The sequence below is a fragment of the Schistocerca nitens genome, chromosome 6 (genome assembly GCF_023898315.1).
Source record: "Schistocerca nitens isolate TAMUIC-IGC-003100 chromosome 6, iqSchNite1.1, whole genome shotgun sequence".
Taxonomy (NCBI): domain Eukaryota; kingdom Metazoa; phylum Arthropoda; class Insecta; order Orthoptera; family Acrididae; genus Schistocerca; species Schistocerca nitens.
Window position 1 is genome coordinate 245312494 of NC_064619.1, and position 22841 is coordinate 245335334.

Sequence of the window (22841 nt, forward strand, 5' to 3'; positions counted from 1 at the left end):
CGCACAAGGGCGAATTTGTGAGATGTATAACATGCAATTTGGAATTAGTTGATATTTTCCTGTTGACTGCATTATACTAAGTTGCTTTCACCTTAGAGGGTAAGTTCCGATCGTGGATATTTTTCCAAATTGCAGACCAGTCGTTTTTGGGGTATTTTCTTTCAATAATATTTCCTTCCTTATCTTCCATCAAATATGCACAGATGTCCTTTACTTTCGTCAACTGCTGCTCTGAGAGTCTCGATGAGATATAACTGTACTCAACGAGAAAAGTTTTTAGGTGACAAAGACCAGCTGGTATATGCTGCACGTCTATTGGCGGCTGCATGCCTGCAGGAGCAATTTCATTCAGCAAGTGGGCTGTTCAGCTGCCCGGCAACAGTTTCCATTGCCTGTACATTCGACACACGTATAATGCATGCGACCTGTAACTGACATCAATGTGGTTTAAACCTCCTTTCCTTGTTGGGACTGTTAGTGTATCGAACTTCACTTTGAAAATGTTGCCTTGGCTTATAAAGCTTCCTGTCGCGGACAAAATTCTTCTGGCTGTTTCTAATGACATTGGGAAAGCTTGTACAACTTAGTTAAGTTTGGATGTTATATACACATTTACTAGAGTGGTTTTCTGTATCTCGTCCAGTTGCCTCATACTGTTTCCTTGTACAGATGCTCATATGCTTGCAAGTAGTTTTTTTTATAATTGACAGGAATGGTGTGTTGGATGTTGCTCCTAAATTCAATACCCAAACATTTCAATGTGGATACCTCCGTCAATTGTCCCTGATTTTGCATGCATATTCCTCTGCCTATGTTCATGATGCCTGACTTCCTTTTATTTAGTTTGGCTCCAGAAGCAAGTTCATATGTGTGTACAATCTGAACAGCTTTCGCCACTTCATCTTCAGTTATAACCAGGACGCCCACGTCATCTGCGTAAGCCTTGCACACTATTTTCTTGCCGTTTATGCATAATCCTTGCAGGTGATGTGTGAGTGTCATGAGGAGAGGTTTTATTGCTATTGCGAAAAGGCCCATTGACATTGGGCAACCTTGTCGTATGGGTCCAGTCAACTCAATCTCGTTACTTAGTTGTCCGTTTATCATTATTCGTGCTATACTGTTTTTCAAAATTTGTTGAATAATCCTCACGAATCGTGGTGGGAATCCCATTACTTCCATGATTCCGAGGAGATCCTTATGATTTATTCTGTCAAGTGCCTTCTTGAAGTCTAATGACACTGCACATTTTATTTGGCATACATTTGCGTTTGATATTATATCCCTATATTCTCATATAGTCTGATAGATGTTTCTGTCTTTGCCTACACATGTTTGGTACGGGCCAGTACAAAGTTAATAACCATTTTTATTCTTCTTGCTAATATGCGGGCCATAATTTTGTAATCACTGTTGAGTAATGTTAAACCCACTCCACCACGTCGTCTTTGTTGCTGCATGAAGTCATTGGTGCAGGTGTCTGTGCGTCTCATTACTATCCTGTACACCTTCTGCCTTCTTCTGAAGTGTTGGGAACCCTCTCCAATCCCCCCCTCCCACTTCCCACCTCCCTTCCCCCCTTGGCCATTTCACCAGACATGACGCCTTACCCCAGGCTACCTGCAGAACTGCATTCCCAGTTCAACCACTACAATGTCACAATGTAGCTGTACAGGTCTGTGTTGGTAGAGGTCAACTATTTTAGGACAACCTCATGGATTTTAACTTTTCTCTAATGAACACAGGGCCCCAACTCATCATACTGCCATCCACGGTAGCTTTCCTGCAATTGAATTAATATGTCAAAGTCCTAGTCTCCCACCTACGAAATAATGGCATGCCCACAGATATTTTTGTGACAGTCACCATTATTTAATTGACAGCACATTTGAGGCTCGCTGACACTCCTCCGAACATGTGTTACAATGTTGTTGATGAGATAGTGCAATAAACACTAAATGAATGCTTCTGGACCATCTTGACGAAAGTTATGTACCCTGATGGTCTCAAGAAATAGCTGAGGCAATCAGAAACAGATTAAAAGTATTACAGTGACAAAGGAGACTGACAACATGATTTACATAAACAAGTGCAATAAAAAGCATGTTATTCAGTCAAACAATGGATGGGGGGTTATTGGGAATAACATGTTGCTGCAATGAACACACTTACAGGAGATGCCTAGGTGTAGGCAAAATTGCAGCATGACAATGGACATTCTTTCTCAGTTGGAGATCATTCATTTTGAAATAACTAATTAACTAGTGAAGCACTGTGCCAAAACATTGAGTTCACAGAATTTTCACCCAGATTTTACTTGACATTGAATATTAACAGAACAGAGTATTGTCTTTTAATACTCAACAGATAGAGACGTAGAACACCCATTTTAAATTCAGGGAATCCAACAGTGCTCTAGCACAGTGCCAAGGAAACTCTCTTATGCCCAGATAACACTGACAACCATTTGCTACAACACATTAGTGAATGTAACAAATTTAACATTTCAATTCAGGTCTGTTGCTACCATTGGTGTGAGTAAGCACACCCTTTTGGATTTAATATTTTTATTGTTTAGTTAGTTCTTCCGTGCTTGGACTTTAAAGGGACAAAACTTAACAACAAACTGTCTGACACAGAAACAAATTGCCTACCTGTTGGTCATGACATATCAGTAATTAATTATCATCTACTTGGTAATTACATATGATCAGGATATGCTATAAATGACAACACAATGTATGTAAACTTACTTTATTGGTTCCCAGCTATGAATGTTCCTAACTATGCCTACCACACCCACACTTTTGTAATCCACACTGACAATATTTCATTTGAGAGAAGTCTGTACTATACAAGGTGCATTCAAGTTCTAAGGCCTCCGATTTTTTTCCTCCGGACTGGAAATAGATAGAAACATGCGCATTGTTTTAAAATGAGGCCGCGTTCATTGTCAATACGTCCCAGAGATGGCAGCACCGTACGGCAGATGGAATTTTACCGCCAGCGGCGAGAATGAGAACTGTTTTAAATATTTAAAATTGCGACGTTTTCCTTACTTGAACTGTGTGCAATCGTTCGTTTTCTGAATTTGCGTGGTGTGAAACCAATTGAAATTCATCGACAGTTGAAGGAGACATGTGGTGATGGAGTTATGGATGTGTCGAAAGTGCGTTCGTGGGTGCGACAGTTTAATGAAGGCAGAACATCGTGTGACAACAAACCGAAACAACCTCGGGCTCGCACAAGCTGGTCTGACGACATGATCGAGAAAGTGGAGAGAATTGTTTTGGGGGATCGTCGAATGACTGTTGAACAGATCGCCTTCAGAGTTGGCATTTCTGTGGGTTCTGTGCACACAGTCCTGCATGACGACCTGAAAATGCGAAGTGTCATCCAGGTGGGTGCCACGAATGCTGACGGACGACCACATGGCTGCCCATGTGGCATGTTGCCAAGCAATGTTGACGCGCAACGACAGCATGAATGGGACTTTCTTTTCGTCAGTTGTGACAATGGATGAGATGTGGATGCCATTTTTCAATCCAGAAACAAAGCGCCAGTCAGCTCAATGGAAGCGCACAGATTCACCGCCACCAAAAAAATTTCGGGTAACCGCCAGTGCTGAAAAAATGATGGTGTCCATGTTCTGGGACAGCGAGGGTGTAATCCTTACCCATTGCATTCCAAAGGGCACTACGGTAACAGGTGCATCCTACGAAAATGTTTTGAAGAACAAATTCCTTCCTGCACTGCAACAAAAATGTCCGGGAAGGGCTGCGCGTGTGCTGTTTCACCAAGACTACGCACCCGCACATCGAGCTAACGTTACGCAAAAGTTTCTTCATGATAACAACTTTGAAGTGATTCCTCATGCTCCCTACTCACCGGACCTGGCTCCTAGTGACTTTTGGCTTTTTCCAACGATGAAAGACACTCTCTGTGGCCGCACATTCACCAGCCGTGCTGCTATTGCCTCAGCGATTTTCCAGTGGTCAAAACAGACTCCTAAAGAAGCCTTCGCCGCTGCCATGGAATCATGACGTCAGCGTTGTGAAAAATGTGTGCGTCTGTAGGGCGATAACGTCGAGAAGTAACACCAGTTTCATCGATTTCCGGTGAGTAGTTAATTAGAAAAAAAATCGGAGGCCTTAGAACTTGAATGCACCTCATAATTCTGTGTTGTTACGCTCAGCAGAGTATTTCCTTTAGCTGGCCATTCAGAAGACATACATGTAGGCCCAAAATCATGGGTGTAGTTTTCCATCCATAAGATCCCAGATCATGCACTTGGGCAGAATTCGATTTGCCCACTCACACCCAAGTTTATCTAAATAACCAAAGGCTGGAAGTCGTTCATGACTATCACTTTTTAGAAAATTAGTTTGAGCACAAACTGACATTGTTACCGCAAACAAAGCAGCTGAAGACAATTTGTATGTGGAAATTAAACACTCTACTCCTCCACAGAAACACTTCTTCAGTAGCAGATTAACAATCTCTAGTCTATGCATGTGTTACTTATGGAGCTGTGATCCCTTCTATTGTAGACCTATTAGGCCCTGTACTAGATTAGATTAGATTTACTTTCATTCCAATTGATCCGTAGTGAGGAGGTCCTCCAGGATGTGGAACATGTCAGAAAAACAACAATACATGACAAATATTTACAATTAAAACAAATGAGCTAATGTACCATTCCACAGGTCCCAAGTGGAATGATCGTCATTTTTTAATGAACACTAAGAGTAATTTTACAAATACTAATGCACTGAATTTAAAATAAAGTTTTTTATTTATTTATAAGGTAATACAACTACTGTAATACTTATTTACAATGAACACATTACTGCACTGAAATGGTGCAGAAGTTAGATTATACTAACACACACACACACACACACACACACACACACACACACACACACACACACACACACACACACAAATTTTCAATGAACACATTACTGCACTGAAATTGTGCAGAAGTTATGTTGTACTTATATACAAATCAGTTGGTTTTACTAAGAAATTCATCAATGGAGTAGAAGGAGTTGGCCACCAATAAATCCTTTAGGCTTCTCTTAAACTGAATTTCATTGGTTGTTAAGATTTTTATGGCTGCTGGCAAGTTATTGAAAATGTGTGTTCCTGAATAATGCACACCTTTTTGTACAAGACTAAGTGACTTTAAATCCTTGTGAAGATTATTCTTATTTCTAGTATTGATTCCATGAATTGAGCTGTTGGTTTGAAAAAGTGATATATTTTTAATGACAAATTTCATTAAGGAATAAATATATTGGGAAGCAGTAGTTAGTATCCCTAGTTCCCTAAACAGGCTTCTGCAGGATGTTCTTGAGTTCACACCACACATAACTCTCACTGCACGTTTTTGTGCCCGGAAAACTTTAGCTTGGCTTGATGAATTACCCCAAAAAATAATCCCATATGACATTATGGAATGAAAGTAAGCATAGTATGCCAGCTTTTTCATTTTTATATCCCCTATGTCTGACAAAATTCGCATTGCAAACAGAGATTTGTTAAGACGCTTCAGCAGTTCTGTGGTGTGCTCCTCCCAGTTGAATTTATTATCAAGCTGTAATCCCAAGAATTTAACACTGTCCACTTCTTCTATCTTCTTGTCATCGTATGTTAGATATATACTCTTGGGACACCCCTTACAAGTTCTGAACTGCATGTAGTGTGTTTTTTCAAAGTTTAGTGACAAAGAATTGGCTAGGAACCAGTGATTAATGTCCACAAATATTTTATTGGCTGATCTTTCTAAGACTACATTTGACTTGCTATTTATTGCAATGTTTGTATCATCAGCAAACAAAACAAACTTGGCATCTGGTAATGTTACTGATGAAAGGTCATTGATATACACAAGAAAAAGTAAGGGCCCCAAAATGGAACCTTGTGGGACCCCACATGTAATTAGTTCCCAGTTGGATGAGGCCTGATAGCTTGATACATGTCTCTTTCCTAATAACACCCTTTGTTTCCTGCCAGAGATATAAGATTTGAACCATTTTGCAGCATTTCCTGTTACACTATAATATTCTAGTTTACTTAAAAGGATATTGTGATTTACACAGTCAAATGCCTTTGACAGATCACAAAATATACCAGTTGCCTGCAATTTTTTGTCTAATGAATTAAGCACATTTTCACTGTAAGTGTAGATAGCCTTCTCAATATCAGAACCTTTTAGAAATCCAAACTGTGACTTTGACAGTATGTTATTTGAGATAAGATGGTTATAAAGACGACTGTACATTACTTTTTCGAAAATTTTTGAGAATGCTGGCAACAGTGAAATTGGACGGAAATTTGACGCTATTTCTTTATCTCCCTTCTTAAACAGTGGCTTAACTTCAGCATATTTCAGCCATTCAGGAAATATTCCACTAATAAACGACTGGTTACACAGATAGCTTAATATGTTACCTAGCTCAGAATCACATTCTTTAATTAACTTTGTTGATATTTCATCATACCCACTAGATGTTTTTGATTTTAAAGATTTTATGATGGACATTATTTCTGTTGGGGTAGTGAGGGTCAAATTCATATTAAGGAAGTTACTTGAAATGTCTGGTCTAAGGTAATCCATAGCAGCATCTACCGAACCTGACAACCCCATCTTGTCAGTAACAGTTATAAAATGTTTGTTAAAAAGTTCTGCAACACTATACACATCTGTCACCAATGTATCATTTACTCTTAATGCTATTTGTTCCTCTTCATGCCTGGTTCTACCGGTCTCCTCCTTCACTATATCCCATATTGTCTTTATTTTGTTATCTGATATGACTATCTTTTCCTTGTAATATATTTGCTTTGACATCCGTATTACAGTCTTTAATATTTTGCAGTATTTCTTATAATGTGCTATAGCATCAACATTGGAAATGTTTCGGAGTGACAGATACAGTTTTCTTTTTGTTTTACAAGATACCCCTATTCCTCGAGTAATCCATGGCTTCTTTGTAGACTTTGCTCTAACCTTGGTAAGTTTTGGGGGAAAGCAGTGTTCGAATAAGGTAAGCACTTTATTAGCAAAAATGTTATATTTTTCATTCATGCCATGAACGCTGTAAACATCAGTCCAGTGAATGTCTCTGAGGAGTGTCCTAAAATAATCAATTTTTGGCTTACTGATTACCCGTTTGAGCTCAGATTTAACAGATTTTATATCCTGTTCAGTATTAACATTTAACAGAAGGAACTGCATGTCATGGTCTGAGAGGCCATTGACTATTGGTTTTGTAATATAATTTTGTTCATTGGACTTTTCTATAAAGATATTATCAATGGCTGTTTGTGAGCAAGTGGCTATCCTAGTGGGGAACTTTACTGTGGGAATTAAGTTGAATGATAGTGTTACTAACTCAAACAAGTTCTTATTGGGAGAGTCTTTAAGGAAATCTACATTGAAATCACCAGCAACCACTATTTCTTTGTTTTTGGTTGTTAAATGGGCCAGTACAGCTTCAAGGTGGTTGACAAACAGATTAAAGTTACCTGCAGGTGCTCGATATACACTTAATATTATGAAGGATTTTTTTGTGAAATTCTAATTCTGTTGCACATGCTTCCATATGCTGTTCTAGGCAAAATTTATGAATGTCTATGTTCTTAAATTTATGACAGTTCCTGATGAATGTGGCAACTCCTCCTTTCTCCATTTCTGATCTACAAAAGTGAGATGCTAACCTAAACCCTGTAACACTTAAAAGTTCTATACCAGTGGTCACATGATGTTCAGAGAGGCAGATTATGTCAGCTGGGTTTGAAGACTCTAATTCATCTATGCAGATAGTTAATTCATTAATTTTATTTCTCAGTCCTCGAATATTTTGATGCAATAAAGATAGCTGACATTTCTCATTGACTGAGTTAAGATTGGGTGGACTTAAAATATCTGCTGACTGTTGAAAATTCTTAACCAATGGCTGTTTATGCTGATGTAATAAGCTGGAATTACGTTTTTTGATTTCTTTCTCAAACTGAAGATTTGTCTCAGTTCTAACCTCTCTTAAAATTTGCTTTCTTTCTGTTCTCCCTACCCTAAAAAAGGGTCTTTTCTGAATCCTATAACCACTGGTATTTTACCACTCATGATAGTGCCTCCCCCCTTTAACTTTCCTGCTATTTCCCCAGCCAATTTACCCTTCACAGCAGAAGCCAACAAAAATGTTTAAAAACTAGTATGTCTTCCTACTGATGCAGTATGTATTTGTTGTTGTTGTGGTCTTCAGTCCTGAGACTGGTTTGATGCAGCTCTCCATGCTACTCTATCCTGTGCAAGCTTCATCATCTCCCAGTACCTACTGCAACCTACATCCTTCTGAATCTGCTTAGTGTATTGATCTCTTGGTCTCCCTCTACGATTTTTACCCTCCACGGTGCCCTCCAATGCTAAATTTGTGATCCCTTGATGCCTCAAAACATGTCCTACCAACTGATCCCTTCTTCTAGTCAAGTTGTGCCACAAACTTCTCTTCTCCCCAATCCTATTCAATACCTCCTCATTAGTTACGTGATCTACCCACCTTATCTTCAGCATTCTTCTGTAGCACCACATTTTGAAAGCTTCTATTCTCTTCTTGTCCAAACTGGTTATCATCCATGTTTCACTTCCATACATGGCTACACTCCATACAAATACTTTCAGAAACGACTTCCTGACACTTAAATCTATAATCGATGTTAACAAATTTCTCTTCTTCAGAAACGCTTTCCTTGCCATTGCCAGTCTACATTTTATATCTTCTCTACTTCGACCATTATCAGTTATTTTACTCCCTAAATAGCAAAACTCCTTTACTACTTTAAGTGTCTCATTTCCTAATCTAATTCCCTCAGCATCACCCGACTTAATTTGACTACATTCCATTATCCTCGTTTTGCTTTTGTTGATGTTCATCTTATATCTTCCTTTCAAGACACTGTCCACTCCGTTCAACTGCTCTTCCAAGTCCTTTGCTGTCTCTGACAGAATTACAATGTCATCGGCGAACCTCAGAGTTTTTATTCCTTCTCCATGAATTGTAATACCTACTCCGAATTTTTCTTTTGTTTCCTTTACTGCTTGCTCATTATACAGATTGAATAACATCAGGGAGAAGCTACAACCCTGTCTCACTCCTTTCCCAACCACTGCTTCCCTTTCATGCCTCTCGACTCTTATAACTGCCATCTGGTTTTTGTACAAATTGTAAATAGCCTTTCGCTCCCTGTATTTTACCCCTGCCACCTTCAGAATTTGAAAGAGAGTATTCCAGTCAGCGTTGTCAAAAGCTTTCTCTAAGTCTACAAATGCTAGAAACGTAGGTTTGCCTTTTCTTAATCTTTCTTCTAAGATAAGTCGTAAGGTTAGTATTGCCTCACGTGTTCCAACATTTCTACGGTATCCAAACTGATCTTCCCCGAGGTCCGCTTCTACCAGTTTTTCAATTCGTCTGTAAAGAATTCGCGTTAGTATTTTGCAGCTGTGACTTATTAAACTGATAGTTCGGTAATTTTCACATCTGTCAACACCTGCTTTCTTTGAGATGTATGTATATGGAGCATTAATATCAATACATAAAGCTGTCACAGACCTACAACTTCAACCACATAGAAATATTCTCCTGTGCAGTGAATCCCTCAGTAATTGGGAGGCAATTGAAAATTACTCTTTGATACACCTGTTGCTCTCTGCCATTCACTATATTTTATACAACGTCCGCAATACAGGAACCTCTGTGACATTTCTCCTGATGAGAGTCATGTAGGCACCACGCACATCATGCTGATACTGTAGCCAAGGAAATCTGCGCTGACATGCCTCGGATGCCATATATTACAAAAATAGGAAGATAAATGGATGGACAACAATCAGCTCAACAAACTAAGTTTGATAAAAACCTACATCAAAGAGGAGAATAACACGTTGACACTCACGGAGAGAAGTTGTAGTCTTACACTGTATCCGTACTGGTATACTTATCTCATATGTGGCTACATAATGTGGAAGAGGACCATCCTCAGTAGATCTGCAGAGTGATATTGACAGTCAGCCACATTGTACAATGTAGATTATGTCTTAAAAGTCATTGCCACAGATTGTAGATGATAATGCAACAAAAGCAGCCCATGTTTTAAACTACGTATGGGGAAGTGGATATTGTCATTTGATTTAAAGCAATCATTTTATTAAGAAGGTTCTGGTGGAATGTAAATACTTCATAAGTACTGGAGACCACTTACTGAAAAGCAGAAGTGTTGAGTTGATGACAGGTCCACACAAAAAAGAAACGTTGCTAGTTTTCAGAGTAAAGCCTTTATCAAGCTAGAATGAGTGAACACACACACACACACACACACACACACACACACACACACACACACACATACTTTCTCTCTCTCTCTCTCTCTCTCTCTCTCTCTCTCTCTCTCTTTGCTGGCCAGACACACAATACCAGGAATGCAGTTCGCAAGGTGGATTCGGGTGAGTGGAGGTAGAAAAACATGGGAGGCAGGAAGAAAGATTGTGGCTGGGTAGCTAGCAACTAGGGGGGAGGCAGCCGGTTTGCGGCTAGGAATGCTGTGGAGGGCGAGGTGTTGACAGGTGCACAGGTTAGGTATGCAATGCACGGATGTTGTAGCAGGTGGGCAGATGAAGTGACGGGTATAGATGAGCTGGGAAGGGGTGATAGGGCAGAGAAAGGGGAAGCTGCTGGTTGGAGGGTATGAGGAAATTTGTTAACAAAAATGGAGGCCAGGATCTTTGCGGGGGCCAAGGATGTATCAAAAGGATAACTCCCATTTGCATGGTCTAGAAAAGCTGGTGTTGGAGGAAAGAATCCTGATGGCCTGGCTCATGAAGGAGGCATTGAAATCGAGCATGTTGTGCTGCCCTGCATGTTGTGTTAACATGTGGTTTGTTTGGTTCTTGGTCATAGTTGGGCAGTGGCTATTCATTCTGATGCACAGTGGGTCAGTTGTAATGCCTATAAAAAGCTGTTTAGTGATTGCAACAGAGTTACTATATTGAAGAGCCAAAGAAACTGGAACACCTGCCTAATATTGTGTATAGCCCTCGCAAGCACACAGAAGTGCCACAACACAAGAGTTGCACTTCCGTCACGTTGAACGATTCTCTTCAGTTGTTGTTGGTCCCGTTCTTGCAGGATCTTTTTCCAGCCGCAGCAATGTCAGAGATTTGATGTTTTACCGGATTCCTGATATTCACAGTACACTCGTAAAATGATTGCATGGGAAGATCCCCATTTCATCTCTACCTCGGAGATGCTATGTCCCATCCCTCGTGGGCAGACCATAACACCACATTCAAACTCATTTAAATCTTGATAACTTTCATTGTAACAGCAGCAATGGATCTAACAGCTGCGCCAGACACTTGTTATCTTATATATACATTGCTGACTGCAGTACCGTATTCTGCCTGTTGACATATCTCTGTACTTGAATACACATGCCTATACTGGTTTCTTTGGCACTTCTATGTATATGGTATGGCTGGTTTCACAGGTGGCCTCGCCTCTGATATGGTAGGAAAAGCTGGTGACAGGACTGAAATAGGAAGTGCTGGGCGGGTGGAGGGGGGCCAGTCTTGCACCTGGGTATTCCACAGAGATATGATCCCTGGGGAAATGGTTTTGGAATGGAAGTTGCATAGAGATGTGTTGGCTCTTGCCCACTCGTCTCCTATAGGGTGCCTGAATGATGCTGCATTCTCAGAATGCTATATAACAATTCAAGCAAATAACATTAGTAGTTTTATTTCAATAAAGCAGATTGACAATACTTAACATTGGATTTAAAACAAATGTTGCAAGCGATGGGTGACAGGCAGTATAAATCAGAGTCCTGTGATATATGCAATGTCCAGGCAAGTATGTCACAGAGTTTGTTGATCATTACTAACTGTTCTCATAGCACTCTCTGCTAGACCGTGCTAATACTCTGTGAAAACTTTCCACTAATGTCCACGAATGTCTCTATACAGAGGACTAAGGCTGGCAGGAGTTGCACTTATATTCTCTTCTTGCAGAGCTCACGCCTGGCGCGGCACAGTCCTTGTCAGCGGGCTATCGGCGACTTTTCCCCACTGCCTTCTCTGGTCTTGCATTCCTACTCTTCGTTTCGGTGCTTGTAGTTATACCAGAACATTCCTCCCCCCAAAGCAACAGATCGTCATCGTGTAGGGAGTGCGACCACGGTGGGGGCCCAGGAGTGTGGTCACAACATCGTGCCGGAAGCTGTGGCTGCAGGGGACACAAAGCTTCCGGCTGTACCTCGCCATCTGGCTTGCGCTCTGGCGGAAATGTGCCCCGGAAAACGACCAGAAGGGTACACGTCCACCACCTGCTGCCATGAACCAGATGAAGAAAGCGGCGACTGCTGCAGTGTGGGCAGGTCCAGCTCCATCGGTAGGATGAGAGGAGGCAGAGGCTCCGTCTCCGTGGGGTCATCCCGTGGTGTCGTGATGATAGCTTCTGGCGGCTGCTGTGGCCGCGCTGTCCTCTGGACCTGTGAATCTGGGGGGAAGAGGGACTGAAAGATCATCATGCACATGACAGATGCAAAGTTGATTTTGATGGTGGCTCTGCAAACCATCTGGATCTGAAAGAAGTTACATTCAAGTGCCAAGTCGACAGACAATCTCGCCTCTGTCTTTTCTGTTGCTGCTAAAAACCCTATGAAAGACAATATCATGTAGCACGAGTGACACTTGCAGCCTTCCTTCGGCACCAGATGCTGAGGAGGATGGAGTAGGTGGAGCAGTGTCCGATGGCGGCATCCGTGATGCAGTTCCTACAGTGATGGTCCATCTTGTGGGTGTGAACGATACGAGGCGAAAAACAGTTGCAATGCTTGATCCCTGGTGTGTGCGGAGTGAAGTTTGGCCGTCTGCTGCTTAAAGGTCTGACAAAACGTTCTGCTTTGTCGTTTCACTGTGGATGGAAGGGTGCACTAGTTAGATGCTGTATGCCATTGCATTCATAGAATGTTTCAAATTCATTTTACGTGAACTGAGGGTCGTTGTCTGACATTATTACTTCAGATAAACTTTCTAGGCAAAAAATCGATAAAACACCTGAATTGTGCTACATGACATTCTCAAGTTCATTGGCACAGCACAATTAATCGTTGAGTGTTCCAAAAAGGTCCCGCAAAGTCTATGTGCCCACAGTGCCGTGGTCATTGCGATTTACGCCAAGCAGAGAAGTTTTGTGGCGGAGCGGACTGAGTTTCCGTGCATGTGTGACACTGTGACATCATCTGTTCAATCTGGGCCAAGTACAGTGTCGATGCGCTAACTGTTTCGTAAAAACAATCCCCCAGTGTCCTTGGTGAAGTAACTGCAACACTTCTTTCTGCAAAGCTTTAGGGGTCAACACATGTGACTGTCCACTGTTATTTTGAACAAGGATTACACCTTTCTGTAGATTGAGGCTATACCGACGTGCAAAGTATAAGCACACTACAGAGTTCTTTATGCTGTTCATTGAGTGAGGCCATGATGTGTGAACATATGTTAACAAAATATTCAAATCTGGATCATATTCCATGACCTGTGCAACTTTTCTATAGTTCAGCAGAAAAGACTGAAGCGATTCAGAATCCTAGCATTGATGTGACAACAAGATGCAGCAGAAGCATCAAAGTATGTGTCAGGGCCAATCGGAAGACATGAAACTGTGTCCACATTACCATGTTTAGCTGTCAGACGATATACAATCTCATACTAGTATTGAGACAACAAAGCTCATCTTTGCAATTGTTGGGCAGTTCATACAGGAACCAGTGTCGTTGGACAAAACAAGGACTGCAAAGGCTTGTGATCCGTTACGAAGTAGAATTTTCTGCCGTACAAGTAGTGGTGGAATTTGGTGACATCATAAACTATAGCCAAAACCTCTTTTTCAATTTGTGAATAGTTACACTGAGCTTTGGACAACTCTTTTGATGCAAAAGCAATAGGCCTGTCTTTATCACCAATTCTGTGTGAAAGCACTGCACCGATTCTATAACAGGAAGCGTCAACTTTCAATACAACTGATCTGTTAGGATCAAAGTGAACCAAACATCCATCACTGAGCAATGCTTCTTTAAGTTTTTGAAAAGCTACTTGGCACTCATCTGTCCAAACAATGGGGTCATTCTTATGATGCAAGTGATGCAATGGAGCTGCGATTTGTGCAACATTTGGTATGAACCAAATATAATAATGCATTTTCCCTAAAACGGACTGCAATTCAGTGATACTGCGAGGAACTGACAAGTCTCATATGCCTAACAAATGCGACTGCAGAGGATGTACACCTTGACTGTTTGACATGACCAAAATACTGCAACTCAGGTTTAAAGAAATTACACTTGTCCAGTCTACACTTTAGTCCTGCCTCAGATAACACGTGAACCAAAGCACTTAAATTTGCAATATGTTCTTCAGGTGTAGGATCTGCTATGATAATGTCATCCAAATAGTTGAACAGTTCGGCACTTGATCAGTCTGTTGTTCCAAATACTGTCGGAAAATGATGGGTGCAGAAGCACTGCCAAAAGTCAAATGCAAATATGTAAACAAGCCCAAAAGAGTGTTTACTACACACACTTTCTGAGATTCGTTTTTGAGCTGTATTTGAAGATAAGTGCCGCGCAAATCAATTTTTGAAAAAGTGTGTCCAGCATCTAATTTGTCCACGAGATCCTCTGGGCATGGCTATGGACAAGTATCAATGATCATTTATGGGTTGACTGTAGACTTAAAGTCAACACAGAGGCAAATGTGACCTAACGGTTTAGGGAGCAAAACAAGTGGGCTTGCCCATTGACTAGCTGAGATGGGTGCAATAACTCTACTATCTTGCAATTCTTTTAATTTCAGCTGCGACCCCGTAGTGCAATGGGAACAGTACTGATCTGCCAAAATTTTTGCTGAGCATTGTCTTTCAGAATAATATGTGCAACAAAATTGTTAGTTTTGCCTAAACCTTGAGAAAAGAGTTCCAGGAATTCTCTTAGCAAAGTAGTGACACTGTCTTTTGCCTTGAATACAGACACTTACAACACATTGTCCTGAATGTTAAAGCCAAACAGATCAAAAGACTCAAGACCGTATATGTTCTCACACTCGCATGATTGTAATACTGTAAAAGTCACTGTCTGCATATGCGAGCAATACATTCAGGCAAACTACATGTTCTGAGAATGGGAATGGCTTGTCCATTATAAGCTGTCAGTTGCATGCTAGTTTTAGACAAGTGTGGAGAGCCTAACAGTTCATATGTGTGACTATTGATCAATGGACAGAGGCAACCATGTCCAACTGAAATTTCACACGTTTCCCACAAATAAGTAAATTAACAAAGAGTTTGTTTGACTGATGTATCACTGAAAAAACTGCACGCTTGCCTATTGGAGGCTTGGAGTATACTGCATTAATGATGTGGGCCTTGTGGCTAGATTTTTGTGATTGAGCCGAATTCTTATGTTTGTTCTGATGCAAACATACAGATTGTACGTGTCCTTTCCTACCAGAAGCATAACACTGAGCTTGTTGGGAGGAGCAATCTTGGCGTTTGTGCTGTGTGTAACAGCGAGGGCGAGACTTAATTCTGTTTGCCTTTGTAGCCACCCGTTTAGTGAACTGCTTATGCGCGTGGAAGGTTGTTTACTTGGCAGGACTAGCACACGCCCCTGATGCGAATTAGGGTGATCGCAGGCTAGGGACTCAACGCGACAAATAGTTGGCTTTTCAAATCTATGAGCCCACAAGGCACCAGAATTGTACTGATCTAGTGTGTGCACTACCTGCTGAAATGATGGATCGGACTGTTTCAAAATTTGTTCTCTGATTTTGACATCAGGCACATTGTACATGATTGCATCATGCAACATGACATCAGACTACAAAGCACCACAAACACATTTGAATTTGCATTTATTTGTCATACCATGAAAATCTGTTACCCCATCGCGATAAGTTTGTTCTGACAGTTTTTTGCAATGAAAGAATCGATACCTAGCTGCTACCACATTCACTTGTTGGTCATAATAGTCAGTCAGTGAAGAGATATTGTAGAACAAAAGCAAACTGGTGCTTTCCATTTAAGATAACACTGTCATACATAAGTTCACTTGTAGTGTCGTTAGATAAGAGTTTTTGAATTAATCTGAACACTTCACTTCCTACCGTGAATAACAGATATAGAACTTTCACAGTACCTCGGACACTGTGAGCTACCATATGATCATCAGACTGGTGCAGCCACTCGAGCCATTCCTCATCTGGTTCACTAAACTGTCGAAAAGGTGGTACAGGAGCTGTAGTAGGTGGTGCTTGTTCTGTTGGGCGCACAGCGTTGGGGAGTAGCTGCTGCACTGTGTTGAGTAGTGCTGAGATGTGCTGCATCTGAAACTGAAACATCTGCATTAACTGTTTATGAATCACTGCTAACTATTCGTGTAGCACTCTCTGCTAGGCCGTGCTAATACTCCAGGAATACTTTCCACTAATATCCCTATACAGTGCTGATCTGAGTGATGAAGGCTGGCAGGAGTGGCACTTATATTCACTTCTTGCAGAGGGCTTCTTCAGCGGGCTATCGGTTGACGTTTCCCCACCACCTTCTCTGGTCTTGCGTTCTTCCTCTTCATTCTGGCACTTGTCTTTACACCAGAACAAGATATACTAGGATAGTGTGTAGGTTGAGTGGACAATGGAACACCACTTCAGGAATGGGTGGAAGGATCTTGGCTGGGATGTCCCTAATTTCATGGCATGGTAGGTAGATAATCGAAGCCCTGGTGAAGAATATGGTTCAGTTATTGTAGTCCAGTGTAGTACTGAGTGACGATTTTTGTTTTTTTTTTTTTTTGCGGGGGGGGGGGGGGGGAGGGGGTTGTTTCTCTTTTGTAGCTGATTCTTGGGGTGGTGTGAGGATTAGCTGTGTTTGAGAATATAGCATGGGGAATCTTTTTTGCAGACAAATTTTGGAAGGTAAGGTCTGTCTGTGGCCTTCAACTTGTTGGGCAAAGGAGTTCTTGTCATTGCAGATATGCTGCCAACAAGCAGTCTTAATGTATGGGAGGGATTTTTTGCTGTGGAAGGGATGACATCAGACAGAATGCAGATACCGTTGGTGTTTGATGGGTTTATTGTGGACAGAGGTGTGGATTGAGACATAGAAAGGTGGAGGTCAACATTCATGAAGGGGGCATGTTGTGCTGAGGAGGACCAGATAAAGTGGTTGGGAGAGAAGGTGTAGAGGCTGTGAAGGAATTAACATAGGGTGTATTGGCCCTGAGCCCAGGTCATGAAGATACTGTCAGTGAACATAAACCAGACAAGAGGCCTGGGGTTTTGGGAGAATAACGTGGTTTCCTCTAGGTAGCCCAACAAAGATTGGCACTGGAGTGAGTCACTTGGATGTTCATGGCTGTGCCACAGATTTCTCCTCAAAGGATAAGTAGTTGTGTGTCAGGATATAGTTGCTAAGGTGTAAGAGGAATGAATTAGTGAGTTGAAATGTGAAGGACATTGGGAGAGGTAGTGTTTGATAGCAGGAAGGCCATGGGCAAGAAGGATGTTAGTGAAGAGGAACATGGCATCAGAAGTGACAGGTACAGATCCAAGAGGTAGGGGGTGGGGACGGTAGATAATTAATGAAGGAAGTTGTTAGTATTCTTGATGTGAGAGGCTGTTTTTCAGGTAATGAGATGCAGGTGTTGGTCAACAAGAGCGAAAATTCTGTCAGTGGGAGCACAATACCCAGTGACAAAGGGACTTTCAGGATTGTTTGGTTTACGGGTATTAGGGAGCATGAAGAAAATGGGTATTTGGGGCATGTCGTCGGGTGAGCAGAGAGATAGACTTATGGGAGAGGTTCTGGGATTCAATTAGGGATTGGAGGCTACGTTAGACCTTTGGGATGGGATCACTGTGGCAGAGCTTGTGGATGGAGGAGTCAGACAGTTGACAGGAACATGTGTTGAATAGTCACTGCTGTTCAGCAGGACAGTGGTGTGAAGCCTTTGTTTGCAGGGAGGATGATTAGATCGGGACCATTTTTGAGGTTATGTATGGCTGTCCTTTCTTCTTCTGAAAGATTAGTGCTCTTAGGAAGGCACCTGAAGAAGGAAGGTGAGACCAAGTTGGTGGTAATAAATTCCTGGAAGGTGACAAAGGAGTGAGATGGGGAGGGGATGGTCATGGTTGGGTGTTGGTATGAACTGTGAAAGGCAAAGTTCAATGTTGGGATTAGGTTGGCTGTGGGTGGATGGATTGGTGGCAAAGAAACGTTTCCATTGTAGGCGTCATGAGTAGGAGAGTGGGTCTTTGACAAGTCCGGCATGGTTAAACTTGTGTGTAGGGTTGAAGGTGAGGCCTTTGGATAGGACTGAAACTTCTCTGGGATTGAGATTTTTGATGGCAAGGTTAATAACAGTTTTGTTTGGGTTCTGGATTTCATGGAGTGCTGGGAGGAACATTCAGAGTATGTGACCATTTGAAAAGGTTAGCCAGGCAGGGTCTGGATGCCATGAGAGGTTAATGAAGGGGTTTCCAGAATCATACTCCCACCCTGTGGCACATATCCTGGACACCCTGTTGCAGCTGGTTTATTGTGCTCCCACAGAATGAATTTCTGCACTTATTGAACAATACTTCCAACCCATTGCCTGAAACATAGTCTCTCACATCAAAAATACTAACAACTTCCTTCGCCAGTTTATCCACCGTACCTGCTGTTTTACCTCCTGGATCCCGGCTTGTCACTGTTGATGCCAGCTCCCTGTAGACAAACATCTTTCATGCTCATTGCCTTGCCATTGTCAAACCCACTACCACCTTCCTCATACATCTTAGCAACTATATACTGACAGACAACTACTTCTCCTTTGAGTGGAAGGAACATAAACCGAACCACAGAAAAGCCATGGGCACCCTCTGATGCCAACCTTTTTATGAGCCATGTAGAGGAAACCACCTCACCTTCCAAAACCCTAAGCTCCTTACTTGGTTGAAGTTCATTGATGATATCATCATGATTTGAACTCAGGGCCAAGACACACTATTTTCATTCCTTCACAACCTTAACACCTTCTCTCCCATCCACTTCTCCTGGTCTTCCTCAGCACAACATGCCACCTTCCTGGATGTTGACCTCCACCTCTCTGATGGCTCCATCCACACCTCTGACCATATGAAACCCACTAACCATCAACAGTATCTGCATTCTGTCAGATGTCATCTCTTCCACAGCAAAAAGTACCTCCCATGCACTCAGATAACCTGTGGACTGCATATCTGCAGTGACAAGAACTCCTTTGCTGTGCAGTGATGAGAACTCCTTTGCCCAACATGTTGAATGCGTCTTAAAGAAACACAGAGAATTCTCTCTCTCTCTCTCTCTCTCTCTCTCTCTCTCTCTCTCTCTCTCTCTCTCCCTCCCCCCCCCCCCCTCCCAAACTGTTAAACCAGTGTTAAATTCTGATTTACCATGTATTTCTTAAAAGCTCCACACTGATTGACTTCCCTGTGCTTTCTGTGCTAATTTAGAGTAGATTCCACTTGGAAAAGATATGAATTCATAGCCTAAGATAAGATTTCAATCCATTTATCTCTCACATAGTTACTGTTAAAGAAATACCTCATTTAACACTGTTAGTCACAAGTAATACTTACAAATACAGAAAAGGACATTCATTGCTCATCATGCCTATGAACAGAAGAGATGGTTATTCTGAAACAAACCAGGGCTTGAAGCACTTGAGCAAATAGTCAAGTTCTAGCACCGATTATCATTTTTTGGCAATGTGTCTTCACCACGTAATTTAGTAACAGAGCCAAGTAAATTAATCATTTCTTCATCACAGGTTGCACAAAATTGCCAAGATCATGATTCTGTAGAAAATATGGGAAGAGTAATAAGCTGCTAGGATTCATAATGCCCATTTTTAACAAAGCACTTGTGACGTTGTTGCTGAGATATGTAATGGTGTTAGTCATTTAACAAATTTATAACTCTATGGTATGTAAATTTACAAATCACAAACTTTTGAAAACTTATTGTTGTTGCGGTAGTCAATCCAGAGACTCATTTGGTGCAGCTGTCCATGCTACTCTATCCTGTGCAAGCCCCATCATCTCTGAATAACTACTGCAACCTACATCCTTCTGAATCTGCTTACTGTATTCATCTCTTGGTCTCCCTCTATGATTTTTACCCTCCGTGCTTCCCTCCAATACTAAACTGGAGATCCCTTGATACTTCAGAACGTGTCCTACCAATGGATCCCTTTTTCTTGTCAAGTTGTGCCACAAATTTCTCTTTTCCCCAATTCTGTTAACTACCTCCTCATTAGTTACATGATCTACCCATCTAATCCTCAACATTCTTCTGTGGCACCACATTTCGAAAGCTTCTATTCTTTTCTTATCTATATTGTTTATAGTCCATGTTTCACTTCCTTACATGGCAACACTCCGTACAAATACTTTCAGAAAAGGCATCCTGACACTTAAATCCGTATTCGATCGATGTTAACAAATTTCTATTCTTCAGAAATGCTTTCCTTGCCACTACCAGTCTACATTTTATGTCCTCTCTACTTTGACCATCATCAGTTATTTTACTTCCCAAATTGCAGAACCCATTTACTACTTTAAGTGTTTCATTTGCTAATCTAATTCGCTCAGCATAACATGATTTAATTTGACTGCATCCTCATTTTTCTTTTGTTGATGGTCATCTTATATCCTCCTTCAAGACACTGTCCATTCCATTCAGCTGCCCATCCAGATCCTTTGCTGTCTCTGACAGAATTACAATGTCATTATTACAATTCATCTTTTTGATGAATAGAACCTTAAGAATTGAAATCTTATTACAATTCTTTAAAGTTTTATTCATAAAAAAGATGAATAGGATATTTACATTACGCTGCAAGAGGTATTGACATTTCATCTGACTGGGTATGGTGGTGTATTCCATATTTGGAATACTGCTTTTCCTGATACATTCATTGATCTTGCCAGTCAATGTAATAAGTTTGCTATTGACAAACTCAATAGCCCTTTATTTGTTAAAACTAAATTTATTTGGCATGATAGGTTGTGAGCCCCTCAACAGGTATTATTCATCCATGTATTTGCAAGTTCTTTCAATTGGATGCCAGTTCAGTGACTTGTGGACCCTTAACCTGCCCTAGTAATCCTACCAAGGAGAGTAACCCTACAGTTTAACACAGAATCAATCCAGTTGTCGTTCCTGGCATTTCTTCATGTCATTGAGAGGTGAAGGGTAGCACAAAGCAAGATGGAAAAATTCCAGTGTCTGACCAGGATTTTTGATCCTGTGACATTACGGGTCTTCAGGCTCGCACTTTACCACTAGACCACCAAGCCTGATCTTTCATTCAATGAGTATGTGAGAGAGATCTTAAAAGACAGAAATAGTCCCTCTCTTTCTCAGCGTTTCAGACTCATGTTACATACAACTCAAACTAATGAAAAGTTGCATTTGAAATCGGTTTCATTTTTGTGAATGAAGAAATTAACCCACTTGGCAGTTTTGATTGCAGGGTTTTGTGTACTGATTGAGTCTCTCTTTTCTGTTTCAGGTCATACTCAGTGTTATACCCAAGTGTGTTGGGGAATTGAACATTACTGGTGTTGCTTACCATTTAACAAATACAGCAATACAACAATTACCTGAACAAACAACTAACAATGCTCCTAGTATTATAACTATACCAGGAAAGCAAGTCTTCCGTGTAAGGTGCCCTCGTGCAAAAATAACAAAAGACAAAGGAAGTCAAGAAGTAAATGACAAAAGACTGGAAATAAATGTTGTAACATCAGCACCTTGTCTTCAGGTAAGTCTGTAACTGTTGGAATGTTATAGTTTAACAGAAGCCATGAACATTCATTACACTTTATTCTGTGAGCTCATAGAAGTTCTCACCTTAATTAATGTTTAGAAATGCAGTAGTAAGATGCAGTTGTATAACAGACTACATGTAAATTTAGTGAACCATGAGTACCATGTTAACTGGCACTAAATGTACGTAGAAATTAGGAGAGGTTAGCACTCGGCATTTTTCAGAATTGTGGGAACTATTCTCAGACTCCTGTGGTAGTCTTCGCTTTTCATGAAACTATCTTGAATATCAGTAACTATCCCTTGCATGGCTCCATTGTAATGTTAGTACTGTAATGAGAGATTCCTTTCATATTTTATGTGGTTTTCCAGGGACCCCATTCTATCATTCTTGACCCTCTCGTCCATTCAGATGGCAGATTTTTGACAAGGAACCTATTTTTATCAACCCTTCATTTTTGTGGATCTGTCATGGCTTGACATCTCTGTATTCTTACCCAACTGGCCATTTTTCTCCTCCATCTTCCCTGCAATTTTACCTCCTAAGTCATAACCACCATTTATACCACCTAAACTGTTATACCATAAGTGAGTATGATAACATCTTCTTGCTGTAAACAATGAGACTTAGATGACTTAATATAGACATGTTTGTGGCATATCCCAGAAAATACTTTAAAACTTTTTAGTGCAGTAAGATAACTAATCCCCTCACAGACCATGGACCTTGATGTGGTGGGGTTGCTTGCACACCTCAGTCATACAGGTAGGTGTACCATAGATGCAAGTACCAACATGCTTGATGGCTGACTGATATGGCCTAGTAACATTACTCGTTATTGCCTTTGTATCATGGTACTGTGAACAGCTGAAAACAAGGGGAAACTACAACCTTTTAATTTCCTGAGGGCTTGTAGCTCTGCTGTGAGG

General features: G+C 41.1%; 1 protein-coding gene across 3 annotated transcripts in view; it reads left to right on the plus strand.

The window, feature by feature from the left end:
* The window catches only part of LOC126262211 (trafficking protein particle complex subunit 8), a 309618-nt gene that overhangs the window by 168520 nt on the left and 118257 nt on the right, over positions 1-22841 (plus strand). For all 3 annotated transcript variants that reach the window (XM_049958637.1, XM_049958638.1, XM_049958639.1), the window contains one exon: positions 21652-21906. In XM_049958637.1, the coding sequence (XP_049814594.1) occupies positions 21652-21906 (255 nt within the window). The remainder of the gene's footprint in view (positions 1-21651; positions 21907-22841) is intronic.